Raw genomic sequence first — 17,837 nt, forward strand, 5'->3', positions numbered from 1 at the left:
GGAAAACACAGAGGTAACAACTGGTATTTATATGGTAAAGGAGACAAATGTGTTCCTCCCCACACAATTTAAAACAGTTCCCAGATATCTTAGTAAATTAGTCCCACTCTTACATCCGGCTTGTTTACAGCACAGTAAAGACTTACTTGGTGGTTTAATTTCACACTTGATGGGGGAGAGCAGGCACTCCAGAGAGCCAACGTTTTGAACACAAACAATTACAAAGTACATTTTCAATAAGACAGGTGGGCACCTGTGCTTTTTGTGCAACGTCAAGGACGAGCTGAAACTTCTCGGACACAGTCAGGTCTTCTTTTGGAGGCTCCTGCGGAGCACAAACAAGGCTTTCAAACCAAACTTCATTGTGACTAAGTGAGAGACAGTGAAGCCCCGATATTCGCGGGTGATTTGGAATGAGCATCAGAAAGCATCAACACTGTGGCATCTAGCATGTACACACTAATGAACCTATGTTACATACAGTCAATGATTGTATTCAAAACAAACAAACTGCCTTCACACGAATATTAGCTAGCATAAAAGCTTCAATAAGGTGACATCACACATGGGCAAACAAATGTGCGCACCAGTACTTCAAACAGTTTAAGTCATTAAACGTATGTTTTGCTTTTTACGCACAATAAATGTTAAGGGATTCAGGGAAATTGTAACGGCAAAGTCGACTATTAGCAGCAAAATGGCGTCAAAGTAGTACGTTTTTTTAGAGAATAACAGAAGACAGGTTTAATAAAATACATTTTAAAAAGTTCATTTGCAAAGTCCGAACTACAAATATGTCAGGTTCGCTGTAATCGACACATTTTGAACTGTACTTACCATGGGTTCAGAGACCTCAGGCACAATGCTCCACTGGATCCTCCAACCTCTGCAAAACCAAACATGTATACATATTACTTTCCTGATTTGCTTGGAGATACAGCTTTAATTCAGAAGAGGAACTCGCTGCGAGGAAATCACATTACCGAGCAATGAGGTAATTTAAGGACAAGCGCAAAATGGCCAGGAAGAGGAACATGGGGAAGGCCCAGCCATGCCAAGCAGCATTCATGTAGATCTGCAAAACAATCAGACGAAACATCAAGTGACATAACACAACTTCAATATAATTTCCCTCTAATTCAATTTGACTGTAGTATAATGGAAGTGATGGCACCAAACTAGTACTGATTGTGAAGAAGACTAATTCCTGGCCCTGTGGATTTGACGTCCACAGTCATTGGCTGGAGCCAATTTAACTCCAACTTCGTTGTCATTTACAAGACAAAACCAGACTAATTATTCGTATAATGCAATGCTTGTCATTCGGAGCACTGTTGCAAAAACAATAAAAATTAAAAAAATATTCCTCTCCCCGATATGGGGAGAGAGACCAAAGTGATACTCACAATGAAGGCAATAGCTGAGGTGTAGACAGAGTGCCAATTGGATAAGGCGGAGAGGTTCCTTAAGAAGTTGGTGACAGGCCTAGCTCCTCGCTCTGAAACGATCACACCAGGCGTTTAAAATGAATTGGAAAAATAAAATTCAATCAAAAAATAAGTGAAAATAGCTGTACAGTTCTTATTTTACTTTTTTTTTTTTTTTTTTTTTTTTAAATGCATTTTTTAAAAACTAAAATCAATGTATGAAAATACATAAAATCATGCCTTTCTTTCCACAATTAAATATGCATTGCATCCTCATTGCCTTGTGGAATTTGTTTTTTTAATGTGAAAGTAGAGCAAAATAACATCACGCCAGCCTTAAAATTCTTGAGAAATATTCAAAATGATTTCCACAGGAACCCATTCAAGCCGCAGCCAATTAGAATGAGTGAGATGAGACAACGTTGTTCATTCAAGAATGATCAATATTTTTCTTGGATGTCTAAATGATATTTCAAATCCAGTAAAATAGTTTTGATATGACGCATTAGCTTTCTGTTTGCGTGTTGCAAGTACTTACTGAGTCGCCTCATGTTTTCTGTCAACCTGGATGGGACGACAAATACAGAAACTTAGAATACACAAAACGTCACACTTTATCCACAGAGTAACCATAAATCTGCTTGAAAAAAATAAAAATAAGAAAACCACAAAATCAATACTGGATGAAAGCTGAGTCCTGTTTTCGTACTGCGCGGAAAGCTCTTTACCACCTTTTAGCACTTAGCGGTTCCTCGGCCTCCACGGTGCTCTCCTCGGGCTGGAAGCGGAAGTCTTCGATGTAGACGCCGAAGCGCTCGTACAGCCACTTCTGCAGCCGCGAGCTCCAAACCTCCTTCTGCTGCTGCTTGTCCGCTACAGAAAAGCGCACAACAGGGCTGCATTTATACCTCAGACGGTGAGAGAGAATGTTAAAAAGTATTATTTGACAGTTGCTATCAAGTGAGCGATTGTCACTGCCTAAGTACAGTTCAGTTCAGTTCAGGCACAATTCTTATTTAACTTTTATGTGCAAAACATTTTAAATGTAATTATTGAAGTACAGCTTTTTCTTTTAAGTGGCAGTATTATATTACACACATTGGTCATGTTTAAACTGTGCATAATGTTTTAATTAGTGGTTAATACAGACACACACAGGGTTACTGGCAGGTCAAGCCAAGCTAATAATAGCGAACAAACTCCCATTTTTTTTTTTTTTTTTTTCCCCAAAGTACCAGCTGACAATTGTGCACTAATGTACCCTTGTCTCCCCTTAACGATGTTAAACACACACACAAACACACACATCCAAGAATAACCTGCACTTCCGAAACACTCCCTATCTCCGATATAAACACCTTCGACTTTCCCGTTTGTCCCCCCTCGGTTGGACTTTCCCTGCCAACCCTCCCTCTCATCCTCGCACTCTATATTCCTCCTCCCTGGTGGTCTTACCTGTTCCATTATTAGAGGGCGACTGTTGTTTTCTAGGAGGTTGTGGCGGAGAATCCTCCAGCCTGTGGGAAAAAAGGTGAAAGAGTGTCACTCGAACAGGAGAAAATGTACCAGAAAGGATTTTTCATTTTTCTAGCTTGTTTTCAGTTTGGCAAATAATAGCGAACTAAAATTTAATTGGGGATTTTTATTTTATTTGCATTTAATCCGGACTAAAACAACCAGATTTCGTGCAAGTACGGTTGAATATCAAGAGTTTCACAAAAAAAGCAGATGCTAGGCTTGAGAATCTTGAGTGAAGATGCTTATTATTTGCATGCTGAATGGAGACTTTTTGATGGGAGAGGAGATTTTTTTGGGACTGTTAGAATGTTGATATTTTGAATTTTTGAAAGGGTTGTGTCAGGGGAGAGTGAGTAATATTTAACTCAACGTTCATGTTTTTGTTTTCCGATAACAGAGTTGCTTCTTCAAATAAAATATTTAAACTTGATAAAGTCCTACTCATAAATCTGTTGAAATGTCTTGCTTTTTAACTATCTTTTGTTGCATGGGTGTGTTTTTTTGTGACAAAATCAAATGTTTACTGATGCTTGAAAATGATACCGTTCCATTACATCCCCTCCAAATTGCAGACAAAAAAAAAAGCGTTTCAATTGTCCCTTTATTGGGCAGATTAACTTTTGCCAATAAAAATGTCAGATCCTATTGGAGACTTCACACCCAAGTGTCACCACCGTCAAAAGATTAGTGAAGTAACACGCTCGGAGCGTTCCGGAAATTTCCAGAAGCTGTATCTAGGACACCGCAGCCTACTGAAGGCGTTAGAGACTAAATTTAACCAAGACCATTCTCTTCACACACGGAAACGTCCCAGCATTACCAGAGCGGTCTGTTTTTAGCTGCCAATCTCCAATGCCTCACTCGCTGGATGGTGAAAGCCTCCGGTGGATGTTTACTATCATGAGACACATGCCCAGGAGGACGAGACAATCTGCTGAACTGTCTTTCGCATTCCCGAGGTTCCGAGTTCACGTTTCCGTGCCGGTAATCCCTCGGTGGAATTTGCCATTGGCAAGCCGGCAAGCAAGCATCATCAGATCGCAACGAGGACACCCGTGGGTGGACAAAGCTGGACAAAGCTGCGCACGCAAGTGCCAAGAAAGAGACGCCGCCATAGTTTACTGTCATTAATGACATCATACCAAGGTGTTGAACATGGCAAGGAAACTGAATTAAATTGCTTCAAATTTCTTGGATTATTCTGCCTAAATTGAACCATGACAGACTCTGATTGCGTGCCTCTGCTAAAAACTGCAAGGTCATCACTTTTTCTTGTCGTATGTCAAATATATATTGTCCTCAGGCGTTTCCAAAGCGAACTTTTCCCAATCCTACACAAAGGGTTACGCCTTGATCACATTCAAACGGCTTGGTGAAGGGCAAACATGTCTCTTCTAAAGCAGAACCGAAATTAATTGCATTTATTTTTTTTAATAGCTGGTAGCTTCACATCAGCATCTTTCAACGACTGCCACTAAAGTCCATTTAGTGCAAAAGGGTTTTATAATTGGTTTGGGATGACACTCAATGTAGAGGACACTTGATGTCAACAGTCTGTCCAGTACTGAAGAGTCAGGACTGATTTTTTTTTTCACCGTGATCGTTTACCTGGTCTTGAGCACGTCGCCCATCTTCTGCTCCAGGTCGAGGCGTTTGCTCCGCTCCCTCTCCAGCTCCTGCCGTAGCGAGTCCACATTGGTCTCCTCGCGCAGCTTCCTCAGCTCCTCCTCTGGAAGACACACAACCGTTACAGTGACCTCACTTGTTGATGGCGAACTAAGGCAATCCAGGATGAGGATTATACTTGGGTTGGGTATGAAAAATGGAGACTCACTGCTACCGGGAAAATATTTGCAGTGAAACCTTGGGAACTTTGCGGCCTCCATGCAGTGGAGTGGTTGCAATTGTTTTTCTTGCAACACAAAACCAAAAAAAAAAAATTGACCGGGCTACACCTCGCGACTCGAAAAACTTGAAAATTGGGGCATTCGTAGTTCAAGGTGCCATTGTAAACTTTATATAATACAAAATACAACTTTCTCCAGTCAAGGTGTATGACTAAGATCTCCTTCGATGTACTACTCATGGGCAAACGACCCAGAGTCCTGGCTAGGTTTATCGCCGCACTTTAAGCCTTCAATCACCTTCAGCTCTGACCCAATATTCCACCCCATAGAGTGGTCTCAGGTGTCGCCACTTTCTAGAACAACATCAGCTGCATTTCCTCTCGGCCCTTTGTCCACTGACTAAAGGGACGCATGAATATTTAAGGATGGAAGGCAATAAAGTCAGAACAAAAGACCAAAAATACTCACAGGGTGTGGAGTGCAACTCCCTCTTTAATACAGCTGGAAAATAAAAATAAAAAAACACTTTTTTTCCCCTAAATGAACAATTATTTGAAACCGATTATGATCATGCAAGAGAGTTCCTGTTAACGCCAACCTTTCTTTTGGAGGAAGTTCGCACATTCCATTTTGGCTTGTGATTATTGCTGTACATTAAGGGACTTGCCTCTGGAGATGATTGGCTTCCCTAAACCATTTCCACTAATCTAAGCGCTGCGTTGATGATACAGTAGGAAAGCGTGTATAGAGGCGGGGTGGAAAGGTCCGCTAAAGGTTTCTACGGGCTAAGCAGCTTAGCAGTGGCTAGCTTATCAGTGCCAGGAGAGCTAGAGTCGTCAGGTAAACCTATTAGGAAATTAGCGAACCGGAGTGATGCACCGCGGGGAACCAGAAGTGTATCAGTGGTTTAACCCACACTGATGGATATTTGACGATTCTTTGATTTCCCCCTTTTCACAAAATAATTTCCCCTGTAAAATGTAAGGAATTGCTTTATTCTAAGAAAAAAAAAAAAAAAGGTTATGGTAAAGGCACATTATTGTCCAACGTACAGCAATATTTGTTCTCTGCATTTAAGCCCTAGACAGCGACGGTGTCGTGCATAGGAATGCAATCCAGATCTTGTTAGCACCTTGACCCATGACGTTAAACTGTAAATTTCTCGGAATGTTGTGAGTTGTAGACGATAACTGGAGCATGGGGAGAACATGCAGACTCCATAAAGAAAGGCTCCCCATGACTGCTGCGTGCGTCAGACAGATGACGTCTAATCCTGTTCCTCAGAGGCCCTTTGCATCAGCTAGCACATTAATAACACTGTCAACATCCCTGTTATGCTTCGAAAAGTAGATCGCAGGAGTCTATACATAGGTTTGCATCTTGGGTCACCATGTCACAGAGTCTAGACCAATGAAACGCAACAGCCGATAAACTTACTGAGGCCGCCGCTACTTTTGTGGCTCTTCAGCCGATCGACCGCTCCGGCGTACAGCAGATCGAAGCTGAAGTCGTCCACCTTGCACACCCCTATCCGCCTCTGGAGCAGACTGCTCGTCGGGACGCTGGAGCAGGAGCGGGTGGGCGGGGAGGCCGCTTTGGGTCCGTCTTGAGACCGAGCCACGATTGCCACTTCTCCCCGGTTGCACTTTTTGATTAGCACGCTCCTAGACCTCTGAACTCCCTAAATGTCATCATCGGTAAACTCGACCCGAAGGCGACATCAACAACTATTCTGCCTGCAATGAGAGTGGTCAGCAACTGGGACTGGACTGAGTGTACTTGGCACTGGGCAAACACAGGAGGGGGGCACCAGAGGTAGCGAGGTGGGGGCTGCGCCATAAGAGGCCCTGGAATCTGGAATCTTTCACAAGTACACAACGCATATTGTTCTCATTTTGGAGAGAACTTTTGCATCTTGCACGTTCGAGTCATAAGTATTGTATTTACACAACTCAGCGAATTCAATTTCATCAAGGTTTGCCAAGAGATCGAAGGACAAAGGACTGAGAACTTTTCAGGAGCACGGACAATGGTGCTTTTCATGAGATGAAGGTGGGGGTCATTAAGGTTCATGGAGCGAGGGACAGAGGGAAGTATCAGAATATTTGTTCCCGGCAGAACTTGCCACAGCTATGATTGAGTATTAAGCCAAGAAAATGTACACCGTGTTTTGGTTGCGCTTGTAATGGACAAAAAAAAGAAAAAAGGAGGAAGTGTAATCCGGCTTCATTGCATCTTGTGACTTTGTCACTGGCTTCTTGTGCTCTGGGCCGAAATGTCCCAGAGTGACCTAAAATCCGGTTTGATCCCTTAGTTTCACTTTGTCTTTGTCCCCTCAACCTGCTGACTTCACAACCTAATCACCCGTCTCCCCGTGGACGGGCCGCATGACACACGTACAGCGTGTGTGTACGAAAAAGAATCCAGGGTACTCAGTGTGTGAAGGGAAAAGGCAATAAATTAAATGTTGTGCAAGCGGGGACGTTCGCGTCTGCTTGTCTGGAGCTGAAATGTGATGGCCATCAAAGCCAAACCGCCACCAAGAACACAAACACGGAGTAATACATACATCTACTGAATAATACTGTAACCATAATCTGCAGGGTTTAAAGAAGCCCCGTTTTAAGACTTTTAAATACCTTTTTAAGATCTATCACTCAACACATTGAGACCACGAAGCAGTGTACAAATAATACCAGTGTGGCGTCACCCATTTAATGAGATTCATCTCTGGATCGGCTGACCTTCAGTTGCACTATGATGCGCCATGGCAGAAGTTAGTGTGTGCGTCTGTGTGTGAGGGGTGTTTTTTTTAATCATGGGTGAAGTGGAACAGCAGCCGGCACACTGCATTGATCGCCCGGTCAGTATAGAACGCGTGGCCAGGCGTGCTTCGCCGCAACGACCTTCCATATGCGACCCTGAACAAGATCTCTTGGAAAAACAACGACGCCCTCGCTCACGCACACATACTTACAGGGCATATAATGTAAATGGATCCTTTTCAACACAGCTACAGGCGACAAACAAAAGATGCGAACAAGTCACCTTCCATTTTGTAGCTAACACAAGGTTATCTTCTCAAGGGGAGTCATCTTAGAGTGCCTTTTGTAAATGTGTGTAAGCACATTTATATGCAGCAGACACCAACTCCGTGTTTGCAGACAGTATTTCGGATGCTAAAACACTTGCATAATTTACAGCTCCCGAGTGTTCTGCTTCAAATCTCAATTTTTACAAGCGTCAGCACTGCAATCCAACATTAAAAAGTCTGCATACAATAAAGGAGGCTAGTTACCAATGCCATCCATCCATTTTCATAGTTACCAATGGTGTTGCTCAATAGATAAGTTCCTCTTTTCCTGTGCATCAGGCAGCATATGTGAGATGGGGCTTGTTACAGTTAACCAGTAAATTTGTCAGCTTCAGAGGTAGAATCAGAGGTGTAGACGAGACGGCCAGTGTGTAAGCTTAGCGCAGTGACGTCAACATGCATCTAATTATCTGAATGCGCAAAGCCGCAATTGGCTGTGAGAATGTGAACTTTGGAGAGTTCTATCTGAAAGGGGCAAATCTGGCTCTACCAGTACCCCTCTAATGGTGTTGCAGCGACTTTCGGCTTGACCTACTGGCATGATTCGTTTAGCACAGTTTTTACATGAGATGCCCCTCATGATGCAACCCATTTTATCAATTTATTTTTTTTAATCCAGGTTTGGGACCGCCAGGGGATGGGTATTGGGGTTCAGATCAAGAATTGAACCCGCACAATCTGCACGAAAGGCACCAGCATGGACCACTTCAGTGGCAGTCAGCCCAAAGACAATGGTTATTTTGTTAAACTGGGGGGGGAAAGAAAAAAACAATGCGCCTTTTCTCAAACACGGCTTTCTCCTCCTTCGTCTCCATTTTCCCATAATCATCTTTGTTGAATTCAGTGCAAGGTTACAGTGTTGCACCATTGATGTGGCTAATGCACCGCCATTTAGCCTTTAGGAACAACCAGATAATTGTTTACAGTTCCTGTAACCATTGCGACCTACATTGAACCGTATCGATTGTTTTTCCATATGGTGTTCTACTTGGTGCACACGATATTAATCCTGTATGGTCATACATGAAAGACTGATACTGAGGTGCTTGTTTTCATAACGATAACTCAAGGCCCAACATAATGAGGCAATGTGAAAGTGGCAGGGACAAAAAATAAATAAATAAATTAACTCACAGGAAAACACCTTGAACAAAAATAGACTGTAGCGGTCGGGTTCAGACAGAAAGAGGAAAGAGGGGGGGGGGGGGGGGGTGGTTAAGCCATCAGACTGGGAACAATTCAACGCTGACAGCCAGAAGGGAAGGAAACAGGAAGTAGACGCTACCCGAGGGCAACAAAAGTAACTGCTGACACCTGAAGTCACCGAGTGGGACAACAAGGAAATTCTTACGGGCAGACTTGGACACATCAAATAGAAATTCTTTTTTAAGATGGCAATGAGACAGTTTGGAAACGCATTCAAGAATAGAAATATGCCTGGGATGGAGAAGGCCACAGAAACGTGGGAAAGCAGCATCTTTGATGTCATCTCATGACTACTTGGTTACATATTAACCAGTTAAGATACCCAAGAATAGCACTGCCAAAGGAAAGGCATGGGTCACAGTGCCCCCACCCCACCCCACCCACCATTTTGAATGGAAACTTGTGCGCCCCAGGTGGGGCGGAACACAATACACTTCTGAGTGGGGTGTTTGTTTTACAATGCAGCGTGGGTCCCGGCATTATTTTGGGAAAGACTGCCAAAAGACGAGTGAACGAGAGTGAGCGAATGCCTACACCTCCGGATACTAAGATCCGAAAAGCCTTGAAAGGTTGAACATTCAATACTGTATTTCCACAAACATGATACTTAGTGTGCTCTGCTGTTTACCTCTATTAATAGCGCTCCAATCAAGCTAACACAAAGTTTAAAAAAAAAAATTATAATTTTTTACTCACGGTTATCAAAACAGTCAGAATCTGAAGCTGGCTCAAGTCTAGTTGAGAAAGAAGTAATCAATGTTTATACAGTGGGTACAGAAAGTATTCAGACCCCCTTACATTTTTCACTCTTTGTTATATTTCAGCCATTTGCTAAAATCATTTAAGTTCTTTTTTTTCCCCTCCTTAATGTGCACACAGCACCCCATATTGACAGAAAGAAAAACTGAATTGTTGAAATTTTGGCAGATTTATTAAATAAGAAAAACTGAAATATCACACAGCCATAAGTATTCAGACCCTTTGCTGTGACACTCATATTTAAGGAGGTCTGAATACTTTCCATACCTACTGTATGTTAATTTTTAGACTTACAGTAGGTAAAACATTTCAGGATTCACCTGCGTGTTTATCACATCTCGGCGACGCTGAAAGCAAAGGGCTGGCAGAGAGGACCTGAAAGAGCTGCGAGAAGTCAGCAAGAAAGACGGGAAGCAAAGGAAAAGCCAATGAGGAAGGAAGACGAGCCCACATGGGATGGTGAAGCTCATCGAGCGCGGATCAAGACACGCTGACAACAAATCTGGCTCTTTTTGCTCCAGCAGGAGGCATTATGGAAGAGGACATGGCCTGAGGTGTTCTCTTTCATACACTCGCCTGTCTTTCTCTCGTTCTCCATCTAATAGACATGAAGTGATGAAAAGAGAGCACAAGATGGAAGGGAAATACCTCGCTTCATTACACGCCGCAATACAGTTGATTAGATACTCTCTTTAGTCAGCACTCCAGGATGAGGACAAGCGCCATTTACTACCACACAGATAGGATGATGCCATTCTAGTGGTTCGGGCTGTTGGAATATACAGCGCAGCCAAAAAGCATTTTCACATTTTGTTATACTACGGAATAAATTACTTGTATACTTATGAATTCTTAATGTTCCTGTTTTTTTTAAATAAAATTTGTAGGGGGGGAAATTAAAATAAATAAATAAAAAGTCATTCTGAGGTGTGTGTAGAATTTTGGGAGGAAAAATTAATTTAAATCGATTTAGTAATAAGACTAACAAACTTTCCGGATGTAGTAGAAATTGAGTAGTCAAACTCTCAGCATACAAAATGATCTGGCTCGCGTTAAGGACAATAGAGTCTCAGTCGTTGCCGTGGCAACCCAGGACTTACCTCCTTTAATTTTGGTGGCCCAGCGCGGACCACTAATGTTGCTAGGCTATTATGGTATGCAAGTTAGCAACTAGCAAGTACATTTAAGACACATACTCACTTTACTGCTATATTGATTTGCATTTACAACTGCAGAATTTTTCCAAACTTTGAGCCAAAGCACATATTTGACACTAGCACAAACTAACAGGAGACCACCAAAGAAAAATGTCACCAGAAGTGCTTGAATATATGAAATGATCTTGTCTCAGTTTATCACAGATGAATTTTCTGTGGTTTGGCTTTGAGTGTGGAATCTAGGCCTGTTTACATAAGTAAACTGGACCTTCTGCCATTAAGTAGAAGGGCATTTATTGCTCTGCATGTCACTGTAGGTCACTGGCATACTGGAGAGAGTACTTGCGTAATGTAAGTGAAGCCATTCTATTTGAAAGCTATCAGGGACCGTCCCCTGCCGCGAATAGCAAAACTCCGGGAGTAACTGCCTATAGATGGCTACAAAGAATTGCATGAAGCTCCTCAACTCACTTCAACATTGGCACCAAGCTGCCGCCAGATGGCGCCAAAGCAATTCTTATCGCTTTGGTCTGAGCACAAATGCAGCAAATAGGTGACTGTTTCAGCAAATAATGGCGGGTGAGTTCAAAAAAATATACGTATATGCGAGGTTTCACTTAAAAGGCGATAAAAGCATGGACTGCAAAGCGAGAAGCACAAAGGTGGGTCTACTCACGTAGAAAGTGTTTCTCCAGTAAGGCAATTTCCAAGTGTCCTTTGACCTCGTTCAGTCGGTCCGACTCCGATCTCTGGAAGTCCTGGATCGCCGCTGCCATGATGGGAGACCCTGAACCAGCCTGTGCACGAGTGCACACACAAGAAAATTGTATTGATCATTATTTAAATGTAACTTTATATTATACGTGCATAGAAAAATAAAGGCGCGACTACAGTCCAGTGACTTCCAGTCCACATTTGTCTACAAGCTTGCTTCCATGTAAAAACCTCTCGCAGGAATGGCTCCCTTGCTTTTGCTGACACACTCTATGCATGACTCACACTAGCGTTTCCCCTTTCCTGGTTCAGGTCCGGCCGGCAGGAGGAGAATCGCGCTCATTTGGCAACACACACACACACACACACACACACACACACACACACACGCATGACTAGCGACACAATACTGACTGATGACGGCCGGGTATGAGGCGTGGAATGAGGGACGTGCAGACGGGAAAGATAGGTGGGAAAGGAGGGATGCTCGCGTGAGAGACGACTGCAGGTTGCTCCGCTGCTCGACTCGGTTCCTTTAAGAGCCAGACACACACGCATAAACACACACACACACGCTGCAGAGGCTTTTCCCTGCCAACAACCAGAACCAGACAGCCAGTGACCTGACGATACATTACGAAGAGAAGCTAAATAAAACGGGCTAATCAGGGGCGAATAGAAAACGAAAAAAAGCATCACCGACTGAAACGTAATGACATACTCGTATGCCAGGACGTGATGTACGCTGCTGGAAAACCATCACCTAAAGAGGTTCGATGCCGCGGAGGAGCATTAATAGCGATTGTGATTCGTTTCACATCCACTCTCGCTGCCTTTTCAATCAATCGGCTGCTTCGGCCTCGGCGGAGGGTTACGTCAGGTCAAGCCTCGGCTCGCTGCATCATTCCCGGCCGGGGAGGCGAAGGCGAATGTCGTTGAGGAACGAAAGGATAATTGGTCGATTACAATTCAATAATGATATCATCCAAAACAACAAGTATGACATTTAATTAATTTATATAAAATATTCATACGTATTTTTAAGATTCATTTAGTGACTTAATTCAATTAGTTACAATACAATTCCGTAAAGTATGTATTATTTTATTACAATAATTTAAATTTTTTACATGAAGAGTTTAACTTTTTTTTTTTTTTTTTGCTCGAGAAGCTAATGTTCTCGCCCATGCGTTTTCAGATCCACTTTGGGTGGTAACGATCAGCCACAAGCTAAAGTGCAAATAAGCACCCCACTATTACAGCTACATTACCTTTCCTAACTAGCAATTGGCTTTTTTTTTTGAGGAGGAGAAGCTCGAAAATGTACTTCAGATGAAGATTTTAAAAAAAATAAAAAATAAAATAAAAAGCGCTCAGTGAATTAGTCCCTGCCATGCCTGAATGCATGGCCTCACATAAGCCAAGTCATGTGATCAAATCTGAATACATCGCTGCAGTCCGTGTGGGTTCCACCGGGCCATTTGGGTGCCAGGGGGAAGACTTTCACTGAGATAATGTTGATGAATGCGTTTTGGGACTGTGCACATGTGCGTGGCACAGGGGCTATTTAGTTTTTTCTGGGTGTGAGTCATCGGCCTGGTGACGTGAATGATGCTCTCCCCGGTGGGCTGACACGCTCGTGGGCAAACACTGTCGCATGTCGACGGCAAAGCTCAAGTGTACGCGATTAAATACACGTAGCGCACACAAAGTGCACTCGAATGGGCCATTGATCTGGGAATCCCTGAGAGACAATAGACGGAAAGAGTATTAAAAAAATAAGGAAATTAAGAATTATATCTCTGAGGTGCTTTTCAGTGCGGGATGCTATTAATACATCATGGAAACCTTTTGGTTTAAAAAAAAAAAAAAAAAAATCATTCATCCACAGTGAGGGGGGGGACAAAAAACAACAGCAACAAACAGCATTTTTATTCCCATCTCAAAATTTCTGCTGCATATTCATCTGCATACTGAGAACCACGCACTCCAAAATGATGCTAACCTTTGAGCAAACGAGCAACGTGTACCAAACGTGTACTTAAACACTTCTTGAGATCAGTGATTCCCAACCAGTGCGCCACAGCACATGAGCGTCATCGATGCCGGCGACATATAGTGACAGGCAGAACAATTTAACCCTCTTCCACTAAATGGCAGAAGGTACAACCAACCTGTTTCTCCACCTGCTGCCATTCAGACAATAACAGCTTTGTATTCAACTCAACAAAGGTTTCCCACCGAGTAAGTAAATGTGTGAGGAAATTGAAACGGGATCATCATGATTTCACTATACAGTGTTCCCTCGCTATATGGCGGTTCATTATTTGTTCATTATTCCATAGTCGTGGAGGAACCCTGTGTTGATAATTAACGCAAAATATATGTCAATTACCGTTAGCTGGTCAATAGTGTTTCACATGATACATTACCATGAAGATAGCCAGCTTTCGTTAGATGAAATTATAGGGTTTGGTTTCACATTTTTGTGTTTAAATACACGTTACATTCGGTTTTGTTTTCGGAGTCTTATTTGGAGAACTATGCGAGCGATAGAGCAAGAGCGAGAGAATAGGCATTAAGAAATACTTTAAAAGTATGTTTTAAAAGGTTCAAATGTGGTTAGAGCATGTGGGAGGGAAAAAGAAACTACGTTTCTATATTGCAGATTTTCACATGCGATAACCAGGGGTTGACTATATAAACCTTTTGACACATTTTTGTTTGGTAGTGTGCCCTGGTAAAAAAATATGAAGCAAATGCAATCTTCTATCTGCTTTTGCAGATGCAAGAGCGGTGTTGAGATCAGAGTGCATCGTCAAGCACAATAATTCATGAGTACATCGAAATTCCTTTACGAGAGCATCCGAGGTCCTATCAAGGCTAAACAGCTAAAACAGTATAGTGTCGTGTTTGAAGAGCACCTACGGGGTCACGCGGGGGCTCGTCGTTGGCCGCGCGCGGCTTGGGCGGCACGTCGTCGCTACATTCGTTGTCAGAGGCCGGCGGCGAGTCGCCCAGCTCGGGGAAGTCGTCACGCGTCCTCGGGCCTCGGAAGCGGATCTTGTCCAGGCGCTTGAGCATGGTCAACACCGCGCACCTGGGCTTTAGCTTAACATGGCGGACGGCAACCCTGTATGGGAACATGACGCAAAGTCAGCCTCGACAAACGCCGCGTGTGAAAGTCTAAACAGGATGTGCACTTGTAACCCCTGACAACCGTATCCTTTTAACTCGTCTGACACTTAGTTGACCGCAGCGCATCAGTTGACCTCATTTCCATGGCAGGAGTGATTGCAAAGGGGGGGGGGGTAACAAAATGGCTGTGTTGTGCCATCATCCTGTATTGACTGTTGACAACCCAGTTCAGACTGTTCTCTATCCATTGGAAACAGTGAGAAATTACATTTACTATTATACACAGTGGTAGTTTGAGTTTGTCATTTCTCATTCAAGATTTGCATATCCATTTCAATGCCATCCCACTTAACACATCTGTACTGCTGGTAAAACGGAATAATGCTGATTGAGTTGAAGTATTGCCATTGTATAAGACAAACCATGCACCAGTGCCATGCCTTAAAACTTGAGGAACACTTCGAATAGTCCCACTGCATTCTTCATTCATGCTTCTGCAGCTTTAAAAGCAACCGCTCTTCACTTGATCTGATGCTTATCAAACATTTATGTCCTTACATAATACAGCTGGTGTGAATAGAATAGAAATATAAATGTAGAAAGTTGCCATTAAAATGCGTAGCCTGAGTGAACAAAGATGCACCTAAATACAAATAGAGTCTAGTCAAGTATTTCCCTATGCGACGTGATTGTAGCAAGATGTTCAGTTTCTATATATACACGTGGACAACCCACCCACGCGAGCTCCTGTGATTGCAGCTTCAACTGGTGGGCAGATGTTGCCTCCCGAAGTACGAGAGCAGAAACCGTGCGAGTGGCAGGTCATTAAAGACTTCCTTTTCCACAAAATGTCACAATGGAATGAGTTCACACGATTAGCAACTGAATACACGTCATTTTTTAGTTGTCCCGAAAGCCCCTCCCTACCACTTCCTCTACAGCTAAAAAAATACCATTACGGTAGTTGACAAGTGAAACCGAGGAAGTTGAAATTGAAAAACAGAAGCATTGTCACTGAAAAAAAGATGGCAGGGAAATCTGAAAAGTGATACTGGGAAAATGTATGATAAATATTACAATTATTTTTTTAACATTTACAATAGCTGTATCATTAGCAAAGTCATCCCAGCTATTAATGTACAGTGCACAAGTCCGCCTGCGTAATCTTCTGCCAATGACCTGTAGTAGATGGAGGCTACTGTAATGCAGGTCACAGACGGCGCACCAGCCAATCACAGCCGCTCGTGGATTATGTGCTATAAAAAAGGCATAGTACAGTATTAAGTAAACCTGCCCTATATTAGTGTCGAAAATAGAAAACATCATGATAACAACTAACTAACAACATGGCTACGAGCAGGGAACGGCTAGTTTACAAAAGCACAGTCAGTGTTGGCAATTTAGCGACTTTTTTAGGCCCTCGGGCAAGCATTTAAATTTTTTTTTTTTTTTTTTTTTTTTTTTTTTAAGATACGATCGGCAACTTTAATTTCCACAAAGAAAAATACAACATGAGCTGAATTATTTTAATTTTCACATTGTTTTCTGTTTGACAAGGAACGATCCCAGTGGAAGGCAATAAGAGTCAATCACAGTGAACATTTCAAAGTGCCTATTTATATGTTCCAAAAGCAGTAATTTGTGCATTTGCATTTTTGCCAAGGAGCAAAATTAGCTTAGATTTCAGAAATCGGAATTTGGTGAAAACCTAAAAATCCAAGATTTTATTTTAAGGCCATATAGGCCAGCCTTAATTGATTGTAATTTTATTTTTTTGCTTTAAATCTGAGATTTTCTTTGAAGGCCATAACGCCCAGCTCTATCTGTTACTTTAGTACCCCTTTAAAAACAATGACAATCAGCATTATTGTTGCCTATCAGGAATTAACTAGAAAGGAAATGGAGGTGCTTTAAATCTGTTCCCTGAGAAATCAGAAGTGTAACATGTCTAAAATTTCAAACTGTGTTTTGTCTTGAGTTTTAAGAGTTTTCCACCCCCCTCACAAAAAAAAAAAAAAAAAAAAAACATAAGGTCATCTGCTCGTTATCTGGGTGATTCCTTGACAAAGAGAGGGCTTAACATGGCCTTTAAATAACTTTTTTTTTTTGTGCAGAATTACCATCTCGAACAGTGACGGTGGACAGCCAATATTTGGATTTTTGACATGAACTTGCAATATTTGAGCCATTTTCCGTGGCAGATGTAACAAAGTGATGTTGTAGAAATGACAGTCAAGCCCACTCATGCAACCCCCTTGGTTGCAACATTTAGATTGCTGAGCAAACAAAGTGTGCAAAGGCAACATGAGGTCTCAGGTGCTATTTTAGTCATTCAGCACTCAAACCAATGACGTTTAGTAAATGTATTCATAATGGCATTAGTTATGACCCATGCTGCGATTATATCACCATGGTAGTTATATAAACAGAGATGATCAATAGGTTGTGAACAGCAGGTCAATTTCTCAAGTGGAAAACACAGTAGGGACTCTCATACTATACTGTACAGCACACGTTGTATTCAAATACAGTTAGGAAAATAAAATAAATCTCCAAGTATGGGTCATAATAGTGATGAATCAAGTGTAGGTGGACCGGATGAGCTTAACAGACAGTCTGTTCTCCCTCCAATGTCAAGTGGGAGTACATTTGTTCGGAATGGGAAAGGGAGGCGTCGTGTCATGTGAGACGTTCAAAGCTTCCCACGTGCACGAGAACGCACCACATTAGCACCCACTTCGAAACAAAACAGCTAGGTCCCCCCCCCCCCAAGATAACCGTGACCCAATATTCAAAACATTGAGGGGAAAAAAAAAAATTCTGTAAAAAATACAAAAACAAAAATGTTATAAACTTGGGGCTCATTCGTGGACATGTAAATATATAAAGTATATTAAGGCGTCGTCCTGGAGGACAACAAATGGTTTGGTAATGTACAACTAGAAGGCCCATCTATCTAAATTTACGGCTTAAAAAT

At 42.3% G+C, this 17,837-nt stretch overlaps 1 protein-coding gene across 3 annotated transcripts in view; it reads right to left on the reverse strand.

Annotated features, from left to right (window-relative positions):
* The window catches only part of gramd4a (GRAM domain containing 4a), a 64,288-nt gene that overhangs the window by 45,877 nt on the left and 574 nt on the right, over positions 1-17,837 (reverse strand). For all 3 annotated transcript variants that reach the window (XR_009786352.1, XM_061761692.1, XM_061761691.1), the window contains exons 2-11: positions 14,651-14,855; positions 11,685-11,805; positions 4,554-4,674; positions 2,883-2,944; positions 2,159-2,300; positions 1,966-1,991; positions 1,407-1,498; positions 984-1,075; positions 838-886; positions 254-325 (exon numbers count right to left, since the gene is read on the reverse strand). Coding sequence is in view for 2 of the 3 variants with exons in the window: in XM_061761692.1 (XP_061617676.1) it covers positions 254-325; positions 838-886; positions 984-1,075; positions 1,407-1,498; positions 1,966-1,991; positions 2,159-2,300; positions 2,883-2,944; positions 4,554-4,674; positions 11,685-11,805; positions 14,651-14,855 (982 nt within the window). In the remaining variant the exon portion in view is untranslated. The remainder of the gene's footprint in view (positions 1-253; positions 326-837; positions 887-983; positions 1,076-1,406; positions 1,499-1,965; positions 1,992-2,158; positions 2,301-2,882; positions 2,945-4,553; positions 4,675-11,684; positions 11,806-14,650; positions 14,856-17,837) is intronic.

Source organism: Phyllopteryx taeniolatus, chromosome 22, assembly GCF_024500385.1.
Source record: "Phyllopteryx taeniolatus isolate TA_2022b chromosome 22, UOR_Ptae_1.2, whole genome shotgun sequence".
Lineage (NCBI taxonomy): Eukaryota > Metazoa > Chordata > Actinopteri > Syngnathiformes > Syngnathidae > Phyllopteryx > Phyllopteryx taeniolatus.